The sequence below is a fragment of the Pteronotus mesoamericanus genome, unplaced genomic scaffold (assembly GCF_021234165.1).
Source record: "Pteronotus mesoamericanus isolate MK-2021 breed Mesoamerican mustached bat unplaced genomic scaffold, CSHL_Meso_final contig_46, whole genome shotgun sequence".
In the NCBI taxonomy this organism is placed as follows: Eukaryota; Metazoa; Chordata; class Mammalia; order Chiroptera; family Mormoopidae; genus Pteronotus; species Pteronotus mesoamericanus.
Window position 1 is genome coordinate 9,604,263 of NW_026555170.1, and position 18,638 is coordinate 9,622,900.

The 18,638-nt window shown below is 36.5% G+C and overlaps 1 protein-coding gene across 2 annotated transcripts in view; it reads left to right on the forward strand.

The window, feature by feature from the left end:
- The window catches only part of AKAP6 (A-kinase anchoring protein 6), a 464,313-nt gene that overhangs the window by 379,666 nt on the left and 66,009 nt on the right, over positions 1 to 18,638 (forward strand). For both annotated transcript variants that reach the window (XM_054577924.1, XM_054577925.1), the window contains 2 exons: positions 6,386 to 6,532; positions 9,572 to 9,796. In XM_054577924.1, the coding sequence (XP_054433899.1) occupies positions 6,386 to 6,532; positions 9,572 to 9,796 (372 nt within the window). The remainder of the gene's footprint in view (positions 1 to 6,385; positions 6,533 to 9,571; positions 9,797 to 18,638) is intronic.

Consider the following 18,638-nt stretch of genomic DNA (forward strand, 5'->3'; position numbering starts at 1 on the left):
AGCATAACCAACAGAAGCACCATACAAAAGTCTTACAATGGATGTCTTAATCTCTCTGTGTGCTTTTAGAGCATTATTTTGAATTCCATCATGCTGCCTTTTTTCTTTCCTCTTCTGAAGTTTTATTACAACAGCAGAATTCCCAGGGAGCTTTGGGGGCAAGGTTCACATAATATAGCCCTGAAGTTTTGCTTAGGTGGAGTCTATCCCCCAATCCTGGCCATCTTTTGATGATCTTTCTATTTCAAAGAGATTCACTGGGTAGAGTCTTACAGCATTAGCTGCGTATAGTTTATTTTTTATTTTATTTTTTATTTACTAGACAGTGAGCATCTATAACCCTTTCATGATGCTTTCTTTCTCTGACCTCACAGTGACAAGGCATCTTGTTCTTTAACATTGAGGGAGGCAGAAAAATGCTTGAGTTGCTCAATGTGTGCCTTCTATACCAGTTTCAAAATGGCTTATTCTTCTGGTTTCCATGGTGACAATTAACACTGTTTCAAGGCATTGTTCCAGTCTCCATTTGCGCAGAATTTTCGGTGTGATTTTTAACAAAAAAAAAAAAAAAAAAAGAAAGAAAGAAAAAGGTTTTAAGAGGGAAAAAAGCCTTTAGCATAACTGTCAAAAAAGTTATCTCAATCAAGTCTTCATGCATTTCTAATTATATTTACTTCAGAAATCCCTGTTTTTGCTGCTTTGTTTTAAATTCTTTTGGCATTTGTGCTTTTAAAAAGTAAGCACTGAGTAAGAATTTTCTCAAAACTTCTGTAATACTTAGTTAAAACAGTGTGCTTGTGTCTGTGGTTATTTTTCACTGTTTTTAAAGTTTTCTTTATATATTCTCTATACGCACAGAAGTGGCATTTAGAATAGGAGGGGCCTGTGTCTTTAACTTAGATCATTCACGTATCTATTAGGCTTCATTAGTCAAAATTGAATTGGCCAAGCAAATATACCTAATAATGCAAATATGCCCTTACAACAGAGTGTGAAAATATATATGTGTGTGTGTACACACACACACACACACACACACACCCCCCACACGCGCGCGCGCGCGCATATACTAGATACTAGACAGAGAAGTCCACCACAAGTGCTTTATGGAAATTAAATACCGGATGCTTATTTACCTCAGCACTGAAAAAAAGCCATCTGACTTTAACTTCTCTGCTTTCATTTTTGGCTATTGAAGAGTAGTCTACATAACATCCCCAGACTACAGGATACAGCGGGGCAGCCTCTACTCACTGCTGTGGGTGAAATTAATTATGAAGATGAAATTATTTTATCACACAGGACAAAGTAGCCCTACCTGATAGTTTGACCAAGAACTGATTGAGCTGGCAGTTGATTGTCTCAGTCTAATACCTTCGAAAAGACGGAGAGAGAAGAGCAAAACCAAACTAGCATCAGCAAAAATTCAACCCTTCCGGCATTATTATGTATATCGCATACAGCCCTAAACCATATCTGGTTCAACTTTCAGAGTGTTTCAAATATGAAATATTTTCACCTTAAATTACATGACATTCTAGTAATACCTTTTATGCTCATGTACCAATACATCTAACCATTAGCTGGATTCTCCTAGCCGTTATAGTTTGAAGGCATTGTCCATCAATCATATCTTTCATCAACCTGTTTATACAGTAGGTTATGTGGTGACAAAGACAGAGAGCATGCATAAGACAAGTTTCTTTAATGTAATAACCTATTATAATAGCTGTTGCAGTGACTACTTAGTGTACCACATTTCACAGAGAAAATTATTTTATATCAAATGAAATTAATTGCTTTTTATATATTATTACAAAACTATCATGTTTATTATTACAAGACTATCATGTTTATCTAAACTGCTATCTTTCTTGATTATCTGCTGTGTAGGAGCCATTCAAAGTTGGGGCAAACAGTGGGGATGAGCTTGTCATAGGTGGAAGTGATACCTGTCCAGGCTGCTCCCAGGTGGCACAACCAGAGGACACCCTCTGTCAGTCGTAGTATGTGGTATAAGCTTAAGATTTGGATAGGATTCTTCAGCCTGCCTGAGATGCTGGTTTCCCCAATGTTATGTCAAAGAAGTCTTATTAAATTAATTATGTAAATCTCTGTCAGCAATATCGTCTTTAGATGGGTCTGTGATTACATAAAGCAGATTGCCCTCTCCTTCAATCAGCACTCTGACAAATAAAACACTATGTAGGTTTCTAGAATAGTTGTTAAATGTTCAGTCCAGAATTCTCAAGTGGACATTGTGTTTTCTAAGTGTTGAAGTAACACGGGCCTGGAAATTGTCTGCTATTAGAAAGCACAGTCAGAATTCCCCATGTATATCACAGGCCAAATTCTGAAAGAGCTCTAAAGCAACCCTTAGTTTTTTTCATTATGCATTTCACGCAATTTTGGGTACTCTGACATCCTGATCAGCGTTCGTTAATACTTTGAAATGCTTTAAATCGCCTTATTTAAAATATTTTGTTCTGTGACTCACAAATGACTAACATTTGGAGAAGTTTACCTAATATAAAATGTGCATGTTTAGTGCAAATGAAAGATTAAAAAATGAAACTAAAATTATGCAAGTATTTGTATGCAAATATTTGCATACAAGAAGCAGAGATTTCACACCTTTTTTTCCTTTAAGCTGTTTCCAATTGTATTTAATTTGGGATCTCATATAATATCATGTTTTCGAGGTAAATAAAATCACCCAAGTGCTTGGGCATGTTTTGAACTTGCTGATTTGCTACTTTGTTCAGACAAAAGCTTTTCTTACCAGATCTGATAAAGTGCTCATCTTTGCTCAGTTAGGGCAATGAATGGAGCAATATTGTCAAGGACCTCAGTGACCTAACTTTTATCCTGGGGTGAAAGACGTTTTGGAATTACCATTATATTTTGGAAATGAGCTAAAATTGCAAAATATGTTTCATATTTTAACCATAATCTAGTTTTTCTTCTTACAGATGTTTTATTATATTTTGGAAATATGCTAAAATTGCAAAATATGTTTCATATTTTAACCAGAATCTAGTTTTTCTTATGACAGATGTTTTTATGTGTACATTTTAAAACTACAGCCACAGTCATTTATAGTTGTTCATAATACAGGACTTGCTAACTATGAAGTTACCCAAATAGTTATTTGAAGAGAATCACCATAGTAACTGTCATATTCAGTAGCACCTACATTATCTGTAGCAAACATCTTTTAGGAGAAACTCACTTGGCAGTGTATTACAATACAATGTGTTTTGGGGGAAAGGATCCTGTAGTCAATTGTGACATGTGAGACCATTTTATGGTATTCAATAACGAAGCATAGATTTATAACCATTCTTATTTTAGCTTTTATTATTCTTTTTAAAATATATATTTTATTTATTATGCTATGACAGTTGTCCTAATTTTTCCCTTTTGCCCCACCTCCACCTGGTAACCCCTTCCCTCCAGCAATCCACCCCCCTTAATTCATGTCCGTGGGCCATGCCTGTAAGTTCTTTGCCTTCCCCAATTTCCTATACTGTCCTTAATATACCCCTGTCTATTTTGTATCTACCAGTTATACTCCTTAATCCCTGCACCTTTACCCCCATTCTTTCCCTACCGCCTCCCAACCGATAACCCTGCAAATGAACTCCATACCTATGATTCCGTTCCTGTTCTGGTCGTTTGCTTAGTTTCTTTTTTTGTTTGTTTGTTTTTTAGATTCAGTGATTCAGTTGTTGATAGTTGTGAGTTCATTGCCATTTTAATATTCATAGTTTTGATCTTCTTCTTTTTCTTAAATAAGTCCCTTTAACATTTCCTGTAATAATGGTTGGGTGATGATGAACTCCTTTAGCTTTACGTTGTATAGGAAGCACTTTATCTGCCTTTCTATTCTACATGATAGCTTTGCTGAATAGAGTAATCTAGGTTGTAGGTCCCTGCTTTTCATGACTTTGAATACTTCTTGCCAGTCCCTTGTTGTCTGCAAAGTTTCTCTTGAGAAATCAGCTGACAGTCTTATGGGGATGCCTTTGTAGGTAACCCTCTGCTTTTCTCTTGCTGCTTTTAAGATTTCTCTTTATCTTTAACCTTTGGCAGTTAAATTATGATGTGTCTTGTTGTGTTCCTCTTGGGGTTCAACTTGTTTGGGATTCTGTGTGTTTTCTGGACTTGTCTATTTCCTTCACCAAATTAGGCAAGTTTTCTTTCATTATTTTTTCAAGTAAGTTTTCAATTTCTTCCTCTTCTCTTTCTGGTGTCTCTATAATTCTGATGTTGGTACATTTGGAGATATCCCAAAGACTCCTTATACTATCCTCATTTTTTAAAAATTCTTTTTCTTTTTTGCTGTTCTGATTGAATGCTTACGTCTTCCTTGTGTTCCAAATTTTTTATTTGAATCCTGGCTTTATCACCTTCGCTGTGGTTCCCTGTAGATTTTTTTTAAATGTTACTTAGTGTAATCTTCCTTTTTTCCTAGGTCTTTTTTTGTTTGTTTGTTGCCATACTTAATGAGTTCTTTGAGCATCCTGATCACAAGTGTTTTGAACTCTGCATTTGATAGCTGGTTATCTCTATTTTGTTTTGTTCTTTTTCTGGGGTTTTGTTCTATTTTTTTATTCAGGCCATACTTCTTTGTCTCCTCAATTTGGCAGCCTCCCTGTGTTTGTTTCTGTGTATTAGGTAGACTCCCTGTCTTAGTAGTATGGTCTATTATAGAAAAGACACCTATAAATTGTGTGGGGTGGAGCCTAGGTAATTGCTAGGGTGGGGCAACCCACTTCACTGCTTTGTGGCTGTGCAGGGAGGGCTTGAGAAGTGACAGTGCCATTGACTGGCTTCTGGAGGTTTGCCTGGCACTCACCCTGTGCGACTGGTGCCCTTCCAGCTTTTGCCCTGGTGCTGAATCCCAGAGGGGTGGGTGTGCATATGTTTTCAGTCCATGCAGGCCCTTTAAGTGGAGTCTCCTGAAAATCTGGCAGTTTCTACCCCTGCCCCAACCGCCACTCATTTTTACAGCCAGAAGTTATGGGGATTTATCTTCCTGATTCTGGAACCCTGAGCTGTGGGGTCTGGCTTAGAGCTGGGATTGCTTGCTCCCAAAGTATCCCTCCCAACTTTTATCCACCACATGTGAATGTAGAGCCACCCATTCTGCTGCTGCCACCTCTCCACACCACGCCGGGTCTCATCTCCACACTTTGCTGCCTGTCTCTGCGTCTCCACCCCATCCACCTCTCTACCCCTTCTACCCGTCTGGAAGAATGTGGCTTTAAATCCTTGGTTGTCAGACTTCCTTACAGCTCAATTTTCTGACAGTTCTGAGTGTTATTTGTTTTGAGGTCAAGTTATAATTCTTTCTGTGGTTGCATGAGGAAGTGAAGTATGTTTTCCTACACCTCCATCTTTACTGGAAGATTTGTAACCATTGTTAAAATACTGGTTTCCTTTTTCCTCTCTACATGTACTTTTTCTCCAAGCCCAGCTAGAGTTTTTAAGTAAAATAAAAATGAAAAAAAAGTTAACTGAGAATTCAGAGAACTTACAGAATAAGGAGGAAGTCACACAATCTTTAGGGATCATTTTATTTGTACCACTCTGAGACTGGGCTTTTGTAGGGCAGAGAAGAGAGATGGGCAGTGCTCTGGAGCCAAATGTTGACCAAAATTAACTGCAATATTAACTCCTCTTAGACTATGTATCTTCCTATTTGGAATTCTTTCTTTCTTTCTTTCTTCCTTTCTTTCTTCCTTTCTTTCTTTCTTTCTTTCTTTCTTTCTTTCTTTCTTTCTTTCTTTCTTTCTTTCTTTCTTTCCTTCCTTCCTTCCTTCCTTCCTTCCTTCCTTCCTTCCTTCCTTCCTTCCTTCCTTCTAGATTTTATTTATTTATTTTTAGAGAGAGGGGGAGGGAGGGAGAAAGACAGGGAGAAAAACATCGATGTGAGAGAAAACACGAATTGGTTGCCTCTCATAAGTGCCCCAGCTGGGGACAAAATCCACAACCCAGACATGTGCCCAGACCAGGAATCCAGGAATGAACCAGTGACCCTTCACTTTGTGGGACTACACCCAACTGAGCCACACCAGGCAGGGCCTGTTTGGAATACTTTAAATTAAAGATCAAATGTGTGTGTGAACTTTAGTTTAAAACTACTTCAATCTAAGTTAACTAAATGGAATACCTTGGATGTTTGTCTATATGATACACACACACACACACTACTTTTGAAATATTCCTCCACCACTCAAGTTACTTAGGTTTAGTCTCGTCATAAATATTATTGGAAACCAAAACTTGAAACATCTATTAGCATCACTAATGCTGTGCTTGAAGATTTTTCAAGAACAACTCTCTCTCTAATGATATATGTTCTCTCTTCTTGTTTTAGCGATACAGTGTGGAAATGTCCATCAGGGACCTGAAAAAGAGAGAGCTGCTTAGTAAGGTTGAAGCTTTGAAGAAAGGTGGCGTTTTACTACCGAATGATCTCCTTGAAAAAGTGGATTCAATTAATGAAAAATGGGAACTGCTTGGGGTATTTGCATTTTTATTACCGTTTGTAGGTTATGTGTACATTTTTTTTGTGCAGTGAAGTACTCTATCTGTCTGATTTCTAATCTGAGGCACAAATATCTCTCTCTTTCAATTCACTACCTACATTTCAAACAAGCTATTCATGCTATTTTGGGGGGAAACACTGCTTTTCCTTTTCTGTTGATTTCTTTTTACTCTCAGCTTGTCTCCTCTCAGATTTTAATAATTTTGGTTCTTTAATACATAAAAAGTAAGTAAAATATGCCATGTATTATGGGTATGCACCAAGTCAACTATAATACAGTATATCTGATATACACTGACTGTCATGCTTGAATGAATGTTAATAGAATTTATTCTGAAGGTACATGTTAGAGACATCCCCTGTTTAACTATTTAATGTACCCTTCAGATGAAAAGTGGAGTTGTCACTACAGCTTTCAAGTCACACTAAGCCACCAAAACAAAGATGCAGATTTGACTCACATCTGAATTGCACAATTAAATTGGCCTCTGTTTTGTGCCTCAATTTCCAGCTCACTTTTAACAAAAGCCAAAAAAAAAAAAAAGTTTCATGTAATTCATTTCATGCAATGATGGGCTGGGTCTCAGCCAAAGACTGAGATGCAAGAATCTGGCAAAAAGGCAATAGAGAGGTTCTGTTACCCAGAGACCAGGATGGCACTGTGCAGGAGACAGCACTGTCCTTTTGTTGGAAGACAGCTGAGAGGGAGAGGTTAAACTGTATTTTTGTCATCAACTTCTCTCCTAAATTGCCTTCACTTCAAATCAAGGGTAAGCTAAATTTGTCAATTACTTAAATGATTAATTATAAGAGCTAAGTATGGATGGTGTCAGTTATGGAGCCTAATTCTGCATGCCTTCCATTTCCTGCCTTTTCTTAATTTTTAAAGAAATAATACTCCAAAAATATTTTGAATAAAAAGCTCTCCATGTACCTTGATGACTTGGAGGAATGCCAGTGTTCAGTTTCTGCCATGCTTAATCTGGGTGATTAAACAACTGCACGTTTAAATCCCTGCTTTCTCATCTGAATTCACTACACTCTGCAGTTGTGCAAAGTAACTTAAAATGTTAAAAGTTTTTACTCTGACCTATTGTTACATTACTCTTTAATAGTAATTAATGGCTTTCACATTATCATATGGCGATTTCAATCAGAATTTACTAAATTCTATAGAATGCATTGATCTCATACAGAAGAAATGTGGCTAGTGTGTGACATTTTAAAAGTTATTTACTGAATGAGAACAGCAACTTTATGTGCTTAACAGATAAAGTGATAGTCTGTTTATATAGAAATAGAACTATTGTTTCTAATTTGATAAATAATTAACAGTAATCTTTTTGAAAATTGTTTAATGTCACGTATATTGCTTTCTCAGCAAAACATTTAAATCAACATTACATTGAAAAAACAGAATATTTAGCTATCATTTATGAGTCAGATGCCTTAAAATGGTTGCCATTTTGACAAAAATATAACTTGAATACAGTATGCAGAGTTTTGTAATGATTTCGGGAGAGGGAAGGGTGGAGGAAAGGCTTGAACAAAACCTGTGCCACGCTAACACCACCAGGCATACTTTAATTGGCATGATTACATTTTAATTGGCATGAAAAAAATTTAAAGACAAGGATTTTAACTTCTAACAATAGTAAAATAGAGGGATATGGTTTTTAATATTACTTTCATCTAAGGTGAACAGTGTGGAATGGAAATACATTAGAATGAAATGTCAGTGGTGCGTACAGTTTAATCTGTGAAATTTTGTCCCCTGTGCTGCATATTACTCTGTCTCAATTGCATATTAAACAACCCTATCAAGGCAGCATTGGCATCTGCTGTGCTGACACAAATTGTGAATTAAATGAAATTGATGTCCTCTGTCGTATATTTATGAAGACGGACCATTCTCTGAAGTATTCTGTTTATGAAGAATTTATGATTGCAAACTGTTCCAGAACAAAAAAGTGGCAATAAATTCTTTTTTGTGATCCTATCCTCCAAGGGCATTGATTTCACCTCCTGCTGCTACTTTTGTTACAGCATAAAAACAATAGCTAAATCTGGATTCCACTGAGGGCCTTCAAATTATCAATATTTGCACCATGAAAGTATAAGGGTGTTGGCAAGAAAGGCTATTTTTCTGTTATGATCTCCTAAAGACACTATTTACAGAACACTACACAGCAGACAAACATTTGTTGACTTTATTTTATTTGTGTTGTAAAGCTTATTTTTATAGATTTAATTAATCGTTATAGATTAACTCCTACTGATTCTCCAAAGAGTGTTTTCTCCAACAACAACAAAAGGCCTCCCTGATTATACCTTCATGACATAGTAGTTAATCTAAGAAGGCTCCTAGCATAGCGGATTGGGACTTATTTTAACACATATGTTGGGAAGGCTAGCGTCCACAAATGCAAAATGGGAAGAATTGCGGGGCTGAACACTTTCCAAGTCAGGTAAAATCAACAACATCACAAAGGAGGTTATCCCATCTTAACAGCCCTCAGTCATATGGTTTAGTGAATCATACTAAAAACAAAAAGGAACTTAATTTTCCATGCACAGTCTTCTCTCAGCCTCTTTAGTATATTGATTAAACTCAGACTTTTATCTCCTGAAAATTTTATACAGAGAATTTTTTACTATAAACTCCCATCATGAGAATTCAAATGAATTTTTATCAGTGACCATGGTGAACTTTTGGGTCAAATCTCCTTTCTGTTACAGGAAATTATAAGTGAATGAGGTCTTCCTAAGCCTCTAGTGGTAGTCAGAACAAAACACATTGCTCAAGAATTCAAATCCTAAATGGGGCAATGAACTAATCTGGATTGAATGTTAGCTGTGAGGTGGCAGGCATGGCTGGACACCTTCTAGTTGGTTCTTGTTACCAGCCAAACTGTGATATGTTTTGGTACCTAAGCTAATCTATGTTTCTATTTTTTGTTGGCGTTTTTTGTTTTTGTTTGTGTTTTTGTTTTTGTTTCCAATTTGCTGCATTAGAAAACCCTAGGAGAGAAGATCCAGGACACAATGGCAGGGCACAGTGGGTCGGGCCCACGTGACCTGCTCTCTCCTGAAAGCGGAAGCCTGGTAAGGCAGCTGGAGGCCAGGATCAAAGAGCTGAAAGGGTGGCTAAGAGATACAGAGCTTTTCATCTTCAATTCCTGTCTGAGACAAGAAAAGGAAGGAACAATGAATGCTGAGAAACAACTGCAATACTTTAAGGTAATAAAAAAACAATCAAACTTGATAAAAAGCTTTCTTTATGGTAGGGATGAAATATTTATCAAGTACATAAAGTATTATACCCATGTATCTATGTATCACGGTGCACTTAAATGTTTCCTTGAATTTATAGACACCCTCCACATTTCTTATATGCCAATGCCTTGTGTGTATAAAGATGAACATTAAGCATATCAAATACACATTGTATAGGGGAAATCTCTGCTCCTTGTGTGTTGTGTGTAATGCCTGTGGAGGAAGGGCTTTGATAAATTAAAAGCAGACCTAAAGATGAGGACTTTGAAAGGCAGACCTAAATGCTCTATAAATAATGTGGCTAAAAATACTTCCATAAATTGATATGATAAAAGCACATGATTTAACTGAAGACCATTAATGCTCACAAAAGGAAACATAATTTTTACATATGAAAGAATCAACTATTCATTGAGGGAAGAAATAAAGTAAAAAAGGTCCCTACATTATAGGCATCTTCCATCGTAGACAAATGCCAACCTTAGCAACGCAGCTGTGTGTGTTCACTGTATGTCCTTGAAGAAGTATGTCCCCTGTTTGTTTCCATGGTCTTCACAATATCTATTCAAAAGCAGTTTAAAATTCAAATGTTTTCTCTTACTGCTCTTGCTAGCCTGTGCTGTTTGAATCCTCTCATAAAGGCAGTGATTATTTGGGCTCTGACTGGTGTCAGCCTGAGGCTTTGGAGTTATAGAACATGAATTCAGTAACAAGAAACCTTCTGACGTGAAAGGTCTTAAAGAGAAGAAAGGGGAGAACTAAGAAAGAAAGAATTTTTGGGGACCAAGCAACTGTTTCTTCTTAAGGCCTCCTGGGACCAGGTCTTATTTATTTCTCGCCCACTGCCTGCAGCCCTGCAGCAGTAGATCAGGGAATGTAGTCGTTACCCCACGTGGCCCGCCCTCCCTCTGCCAGGCAGGCAGGGTCACCTTGCTCACTGGCATAGTCCAAGAGAAAGCAACCTCAAGGGTAAGGTCACAATGTTTGCCAATTAACTGTCTGTATTCCACACGCACAAAATACTTTGGTTGAAAACCACCTCTCCTGCCATTGAATTGACAAGACCGAACTGGAAGTTATATAAATGCCTCTCACCAAGTCTTCTGCTGTCTAAAACCTAATATCCAGATAATTTGTTATTTCATCTCTCCTTGTCCCACCCTCATCTCTGTTGCAGGGAGGTGATGGAGTCTTCAGATATTCCCCTCGGTGTTATTTGTTATTTGAGATTAATAACTTGTACCTTTTAAAGCATCCTGGTCATTAGTAGGCAGGATGTTGTGAAGTATGTTTTTTCTCTGTAGTATCTGTATTGCAGCTTTAGTGAACTGGTTAGTGGCCCCAGCCAGTTGTCTAATCTTGGTCATGTTTCTTGTATGATCCCTTGGTGCCTCAATTTCTTTATCTAAAAATTGGGATGCTGCTAGTATTTATCTCACACAATGATGAGTTCACATAATTAAATTATTATTTCTACTTTTTGTACTGGTGCATTCATAAGAGATAGAAATATCTTAACGTAAACCCAAAAATGTTTACATAATAATAGGAAACAATAATAGGAAGTTTGCTATTGTAGATATTTATATACCTACATTCCTACCCACATATCTCATACATAGGTATTTGAAAACAACTTTTTTTCACATTTTCTATTATTAAAAACGAAAGCATGAGCAGCTCTACATTAATTTTGCTAATGCTTCCAAAGGACATTAGCTTTATGCTTCAGCTTTGCACAGTTTGTCAACATCATTTTGAGCCAGGTCCTATTAATAAATTTCAAAGAGTCTAAGAGACAGAGAGAGAGACAGAGAGACAGAGTCTCTCTAGACTTCTGATCATTAGTTAGCTCCTGGGAGTCCTAGTTATTTGCTAACATTTTCTAACCATAAGGGAAATATTCACTACACCTAATTCATTATTTACCATGTGCATCTTAGTGCCTGAAAATAATCATAGATTTTCATTTCAAAAGTACCAGAGATTACTCCATGCTTTTTGCTATTTTACTTCTACAGGGATATTTTTCCTTAGAGCATTTTTATATTTTTATATCACTATTTATTAAACTAACTGCTCTTATACCCCAATCTTACTTATTTAGCTATTTTAAAAATAATATAATAAATTCAGAGACTTTCCTACCCCAAACAAAAGGTAGGATCTTTATGGTTTCCCCAGTCCTGCTCCATCCTCTCCTCCTCTCACCTGAGGTAATCATGTTCCTGAGCCCCATGTTTATTATTCAACTTGCCTTCCTTTGATAGGAAATGATATTTTAATTGCAGTTGTCTTTAACTTTTTAAAAAGATATCATCCTGTATTATTTTCAGGACTTTCTTTTTAATTTAATATTATGATGCCGATATTTGTCTATGTTACCGAGGATGGCCATAATTCACTTATTTTGACAATTGTATAGTATTTCATTGTGAGTATATGCATGTATCTCATTTAAGGATAGCAACCTCTGAAATTGGTGTTAGGATCCTGATTCTGGAGATATGGAAAGAGGCACATGAAAGTTAAGTTTTGTATGTCCAATGTCACTTACCATGAGTGCCAGAGTTAGGTTTTAAATCCAGAGCTGTTTGACTCTAAAGCCCATTCTCTGAAATACTAGGCAAAATTAATATTTATTGATATTTATTGAATGCCCTTCTATGCAGGGTGACTCAAAAGGAATAACAAGAAAAAACTAGATGGCATTGTTGCTTTCTGGTAGTTTTATCAGCCACAATCATCAGCAGTTTAACCGGAACTGTAAATAGCTTTAGCTATTGAAGATTTTGAAAGTTAAAAATATTTGCGTTTTGTTTTATACTTTTGTACTATATCAGTGTAAATTTCTTTGCCATGTGTTATTTTTTAAAATGGAAACTTTTCAAACTTTCTTTGAGATTATGGAGCTCTGATGATTTTTCTTTATGATCAGAAACTCTAGTCCCTTCTAAAATTTTTACCTTGAGGAGTTTGATCAGATAATCTAAGTGGATCTAACATGATAACATTTCTTTTTAAAGACAGTTTTATGCATATCTGTTGGAATAAATGTCTTCTCTAACCAGAATTTTAAATATTCTGAGCTGTTTACTCTTTAGCACTTAGTGTGTGATTAACCAAGTGTTCTATATATTACCACATTCATTGGAAGAACGAAAACAAATGTTTGTAATACACTAATAATGTAATGCTTATAACCTGTCAAAATCATAATTGGTAAGCATATGCAGAGTAAAAACTTTTTACTTACTACAAATTCAAAGAACAGATACTCTCTGCCTTTCCTAGTGATAAAGCCTCTCAGATAAGAGAGTTATTAAGGAACCTTTACATGTGGAAAATTGTTGCCATGTTCCACCTTTTCTTGATGGTTCCCAAATATCTCCTGTCATTGGTCACACAGAGGACAGGCTTTATCTACAGGGTTTATTTAGCTTTATGATTCTTCATTCTCTGAAATCTTAGGCTTTTACGAGAGATAAGCCCCAGTGCACAGCCCAGGGAGAGCAGGGAGGAAGGGTGGGCGCTGAATATGAAAAGGAAAACCCATTGTTTTGTAAACACAACTGTTTCCTTCTCAGAGTTTGCTTTGGGATGAGAGAAAGGATCTAGACCTTAAGTTTTCAAAAAAAAGAGGAAAAGCAATTGTAGAATGTATTCTTTTACTTTAAGGCAGTAAGTGCGATAAATGTGGAATTAGACACAAGGCAAAAGCCTATCTAGGAAAGAAAGGCAAGCCCCGCACAGGGAGAGACATGAAGGTACGAACCTAACAGCCTTGGGACAAAAATACAAAATTCTCAAGGAGAGAACACACCATGACAACAGAACGGGGAGAGCACATGAGAGATTTAATGAGACAGCTGGCAAAGCTGCGTGCAGCTTAATGCCATTGGCTGGAAAGTACTACTTTTTAGTGATGACTAGAGAGAAAATAAAATAATTACTTAATCATATGTTCCTTGTATTTCATAACCAAATTCATTAATTTAAAGACTCAGATCGAGAGAACTTATCCACTACCAGCTAAAGAAGGCAGAAGCGCTAGACTGGGCCTAGACCAGCCCAGGGAGGACAAGGTTCGACCTCTGGAGAAGCTTGGTAACCAGGGACGTGAATGAGCGGAATAGATTTGGCAACCTCATCAATGATTAATGTCCCAAATTTGCTTAGCAATTTAAATTTGACCAAGAACTTTTATGCTTGTTATGATACTTAAACCTTACACTAATTATGTAAGTTGAAAATTCTGAACACCTTCTTAGGTGTATTTTTATTTATTTTTATGAATGAAGACTTGAGATGTGGAAAGTTAATGTGACTTGTTTGAATCCACACAGAAACCAGCAGCAAAGACAGAGCAAAAACAATGGTCTTTGGTTCCAAATTCCAATACTCTGCCACTCCGTCATTCACTAAGCCTTCAAAAATAAACATTGAAACCTCGTTTTACTCTAAATCAAGTGTTAGCAAACATTGTCGGTAAAAGGCCAGCTAATATAATCTCTGTTGCAATTACTCAACTCTGCTGTTGTAGTGTAAAAGCAGCTATAGACAATATGTAAGTGAATAAATATAGTGTGTTTAATAAAACTAATTTACAAAGCTATTTACAAAAGCAGGCAGTGGGCAGGACTTGGTCCATAGGCCTTACTGTGCTGACCCGGCTCTAAGTTACAAAAATCATCATCAACGTGAGGGTGGTTACTGTCTGAACTGCCTTGAAGGAAAAGAGGTTATACTAGAATTGCATTTGGAGGAACAAAATATTTCATTTAACAATGAAAACTAATACTTATAGAGTGCTCACAAGACATAAGTCACAGTTTCAAAATGTTTTACTTGCATTTGCTTATTTAATCCTCATCATGATCCTCCGGCAGGCCTAAAGATAAGAAAACTGCGGCAGGGAAAACAGAAGTAAGTCACTCAAGATCATACAGTTAGTGATTGAGTCAGTAGACGTAGAAAGTCTATTTCAGAATCTGCCACTACTTTGTAGACTCAGTAGTCCCTAGTGTTTCTGAAAAGAGAAAAGCACATAATAGCAGCCCTCCTTTATCCACAGCTTTGCTTTCTTCAGTTTGTTACCCACCAAAGCTCTTTAATAGGAAATTTGTAAGTTTTAAACAATTCATAAGTTTTAAATTATGCACTGTTTTGAGGATCCTGAGGAAATCTCATGCTGCCGCCCTCTATTCTGCCCAGGACGGGAACTGTCCCTTTGTCCGGTATATTCATGTTCTATAGGCTACCAGCCTAATAGTCACTTAGTAGCCATCTGGGATATCAGGTCGATTGTCATGGTATTGCGATGCTTATAATCCTTATTTTACTTAATACAAGTTTCAAAGTGCAAGAGTAGTGATGTTGGCAATTCAGATATTCCAAAGAGAAACACTTTAAGTAAAAAGGTGAATATGGTACAATAAGATATTTTGAAAGAGAGGTTACACTCCTATAACTTGTATTACAGTATATTATAATTGTTCTATTTTATTATCAGTTATTAGTGGTACTCTCTTTCTGTGCCTAATGTATAAATTAAACTTTATCAAAAGTATATATAGGAAAACACGTAGTATATACAGGGTTTGAGACTACCCAAGGTTTCAGACATCCACTGGGGTCATGGACCATATCCCCTGCAGATAGGGGTGCTACTGTAACTGGCAGTTTACTCTGTTGCTCCTCATCTTATTTCTGAATTCTCTACAGCTGGAGGAAGTCAGCAAGTCAATGTTTAAAATCTTGGAAATTAAAACTTTTAGAATAGGGTCTTTAAAATGATTTCGAATTAACTATGAAACATGGAACATCACTAATCACTCTGAAAAGGAACATCACTAATTACCGAATAAAGAGATAAACACAATTCATGCGTTTTAAGAAATATTTTCCAAATGTGTAATTTCCAGAAACAAAAATAGGACCAATCTAATCAAGACGTTTTGAGGAAATGCCCACTATAACCAGTCTCAAATGGCACTGAAAATAATCACACTTCCCATATCCCCCAAGACCCACATTTTTAAGGAGATTAGGTTGAAAGACAGAAGAAAATATTTTGGTAGTTTTGAGATACGAGAAAGGGGGCCATGGTTTCTACAGGCCCGGGACCATCCCTGCTGCTGCGACCTGGAGCCATTACAGACCTCGTAATGGTGCTGTGGGCCAAGCTGCAACAAAGACCTAGAGTAATTCAATATGGCTGCAACAAAAGCATGCACAATGCTTTCGGAATCAACAGACGTCAGACAGGATTTAATAATCCTTTCTATATGTCTTAGATAATTTTTAATAAAACACTATTACATAAGCCATGTATGTTTATCAAAAGGAAATACTGAATTCAGCTTTTATCAGATATTTTTCCATACTATATATAAAAAACCCATCACCTAACACTTCTTTGGAAGTAATTTAAGTAATTGGATACAATCCAGAACTGCCTTGTAAAAATAATTGGCTGGGTTCAGGTTGAAATTCAAAGATAGATTTAAATAAATGTTATTCACACTACCATCTGTGGGGGTGGGGGGTAGAGGTGGGGCGGATGGGAAGATCCCCAGGAAATTTTTATAGGCAGGCCCGGTGCAGCCTTCTAAAGTAAAAGAAAACTGAGTAACAGAGACGTAATTCTTTCTGAGTACACCCTTTACTAGAATATGATGCTGAAAGATTCCTATCAAGTGAGGGGTTCTGCCCCTGAGTTGAGGATGCAAAGGTATAGCCATGTGCTCACTCGCTATGTGCTGTTTGTATTACTGTCATTAGGTAAACCAGCTTCCTGGAAGTTCAATACTGCAGTGCTGGTCTGGCAGGATGAGAGGGAACTCTCACCTGCTCTGCCTAGAAAACCAGACGAAACTGCATTTAGACTCTGAAACCACTGTGATGAGGTTTCTATTTTTAATTGTTTTGTTAAAATTTCTTAAATGTTTTCACTGTTAATAAGCTCAAGTTAGGAAGAAACTGGGACAACAGAATTGCAAAGGTGTCCTCATGTTCTCCATTTAGATCAGTGTACCAGTAGGGTGGTGAATCTGATCCACCGTAGTGCAGAGGTGTAAGCATGTGGGTTCAAGATGCTTGGGTTTATACTGGCTCTACCTATGTATGATCCACAATTTCCTTAACGCTTCAGGTTTCTTTTCTTAAAAATAGAGATAATGATAGCACTTACCTTATAGGGTGGTGAGAGTGTTAAATGAGATGTATATAAAAGATGCTTAACCTGGAGCCTGCCTAGTAAGAACTCTATATATTTTAGCCATTAGCATTATAATTACTATAAAATAAACCTGTTTTCATTATTAAGCACTTATTTTTAATGCAGCAGGGTAAATCGATAAAATAAATAGATAAATAGTAAACAGATTAAAATCCATGCATGGAGGTTTCAGTTTTTTTAGGTGAGTTGTATGATTTATAGGAACTGGATTATCTGTTAGTTAGATAATTGACCTGTTATCATCTCAATAAAACAAGGGGAGAATTGTTTTCCTCTCAAGACAGAGTAAAAGAAGTTAATCGTACACTTCCCAAATTTGCCTTTTTACCTCTAGAAAGGGTGTCGCAGAAAACCAGGTCTCAGATTATGCAAGGGGAGGTCTCCACATGGATAACTTGCAGATTTTGAGCGAGGTGAAAGACAGTCACCCGGAGTCCATTTTCTTCCTTACTTTCTGTTTCCCTCACCTTCTTTTGTAAACACTTCCTTAGTATCTCCCTCACATTTACCCCAGATTAGGACATATGTGTACACATACACACACACGTGCGCGCGCGCACGCACACACACACACACACACACACACATTAGACCATCAAATTGAATTGTGTTCATATTGAATTGTCAATCATCTTCTGTAGCTTTACTACCACATCATTCTTTTAAAATTTACTAATTGATAGTATTGATTGAGCACTCTTGCTAGTTCTGTTAGTTGGCAACATTATGATAAAAGGTTTTCAGTTGTGTAATGTAGCTATGTAATTTCTCTTTGCCTGATAGTTTTTCATTTGTAAATTTAGGTCTTTGGATTGAAAGGACTCCCTTCAATTTTAGTATTCTGTGATTCTGTAATAGCCACCTTTTTCCATTTGTAAATTTATTCAATTATAGATACCATTTGAATTCCTCTAAACACCATTTTTAGTTGGGTACGAATTCTGGTTATACAGCTAGTTCTGTACACTAGGATTTATGTTTGCTTCATTGAAAATGATGCTTCAGAAGGACAAAGGAACCTTTTGAACCAAATTTGCAATGTTATTGCCTTTGGCACCATGGTAGCTAACTATTTCTTTACATCCATTCCCTTTATAACATTACAATATCTTTATAATTGTAATAGAAATGCTGATCTAAAATGGGAAAGAAAAGATCTTTCTAGTAGTGAATTTCAGTGAGGATGATGGCGAAGGTAACATGAATATGTGTTTTTATATGTTTTATAAATTTGAACCTAAAAGAACTAACCAGAGACCCTGCAATCAGAGACCTAGACTTAAATTCCTTTCTCATCTCTTAGGTGCCGTGAAGTCCTTCACACTGTATCTAAAGGCCTCACTATACACTTGCCTGTCCTTTTGTTATAAATTTTTAGCATATTATTTTAAGCAGATTTCTATAAATTACATTCTAATCAAATCAGAAAATCTGTATCTTTTAATAAGAATATTAAGCCCATCCACATTTATTTTCTTTTATACAATATATTTTTTATTAATTTTGTTGGTATGATGCTGATTAATAAGATTATATAGGTTTCAAGTATACAGTTCTATGACACAT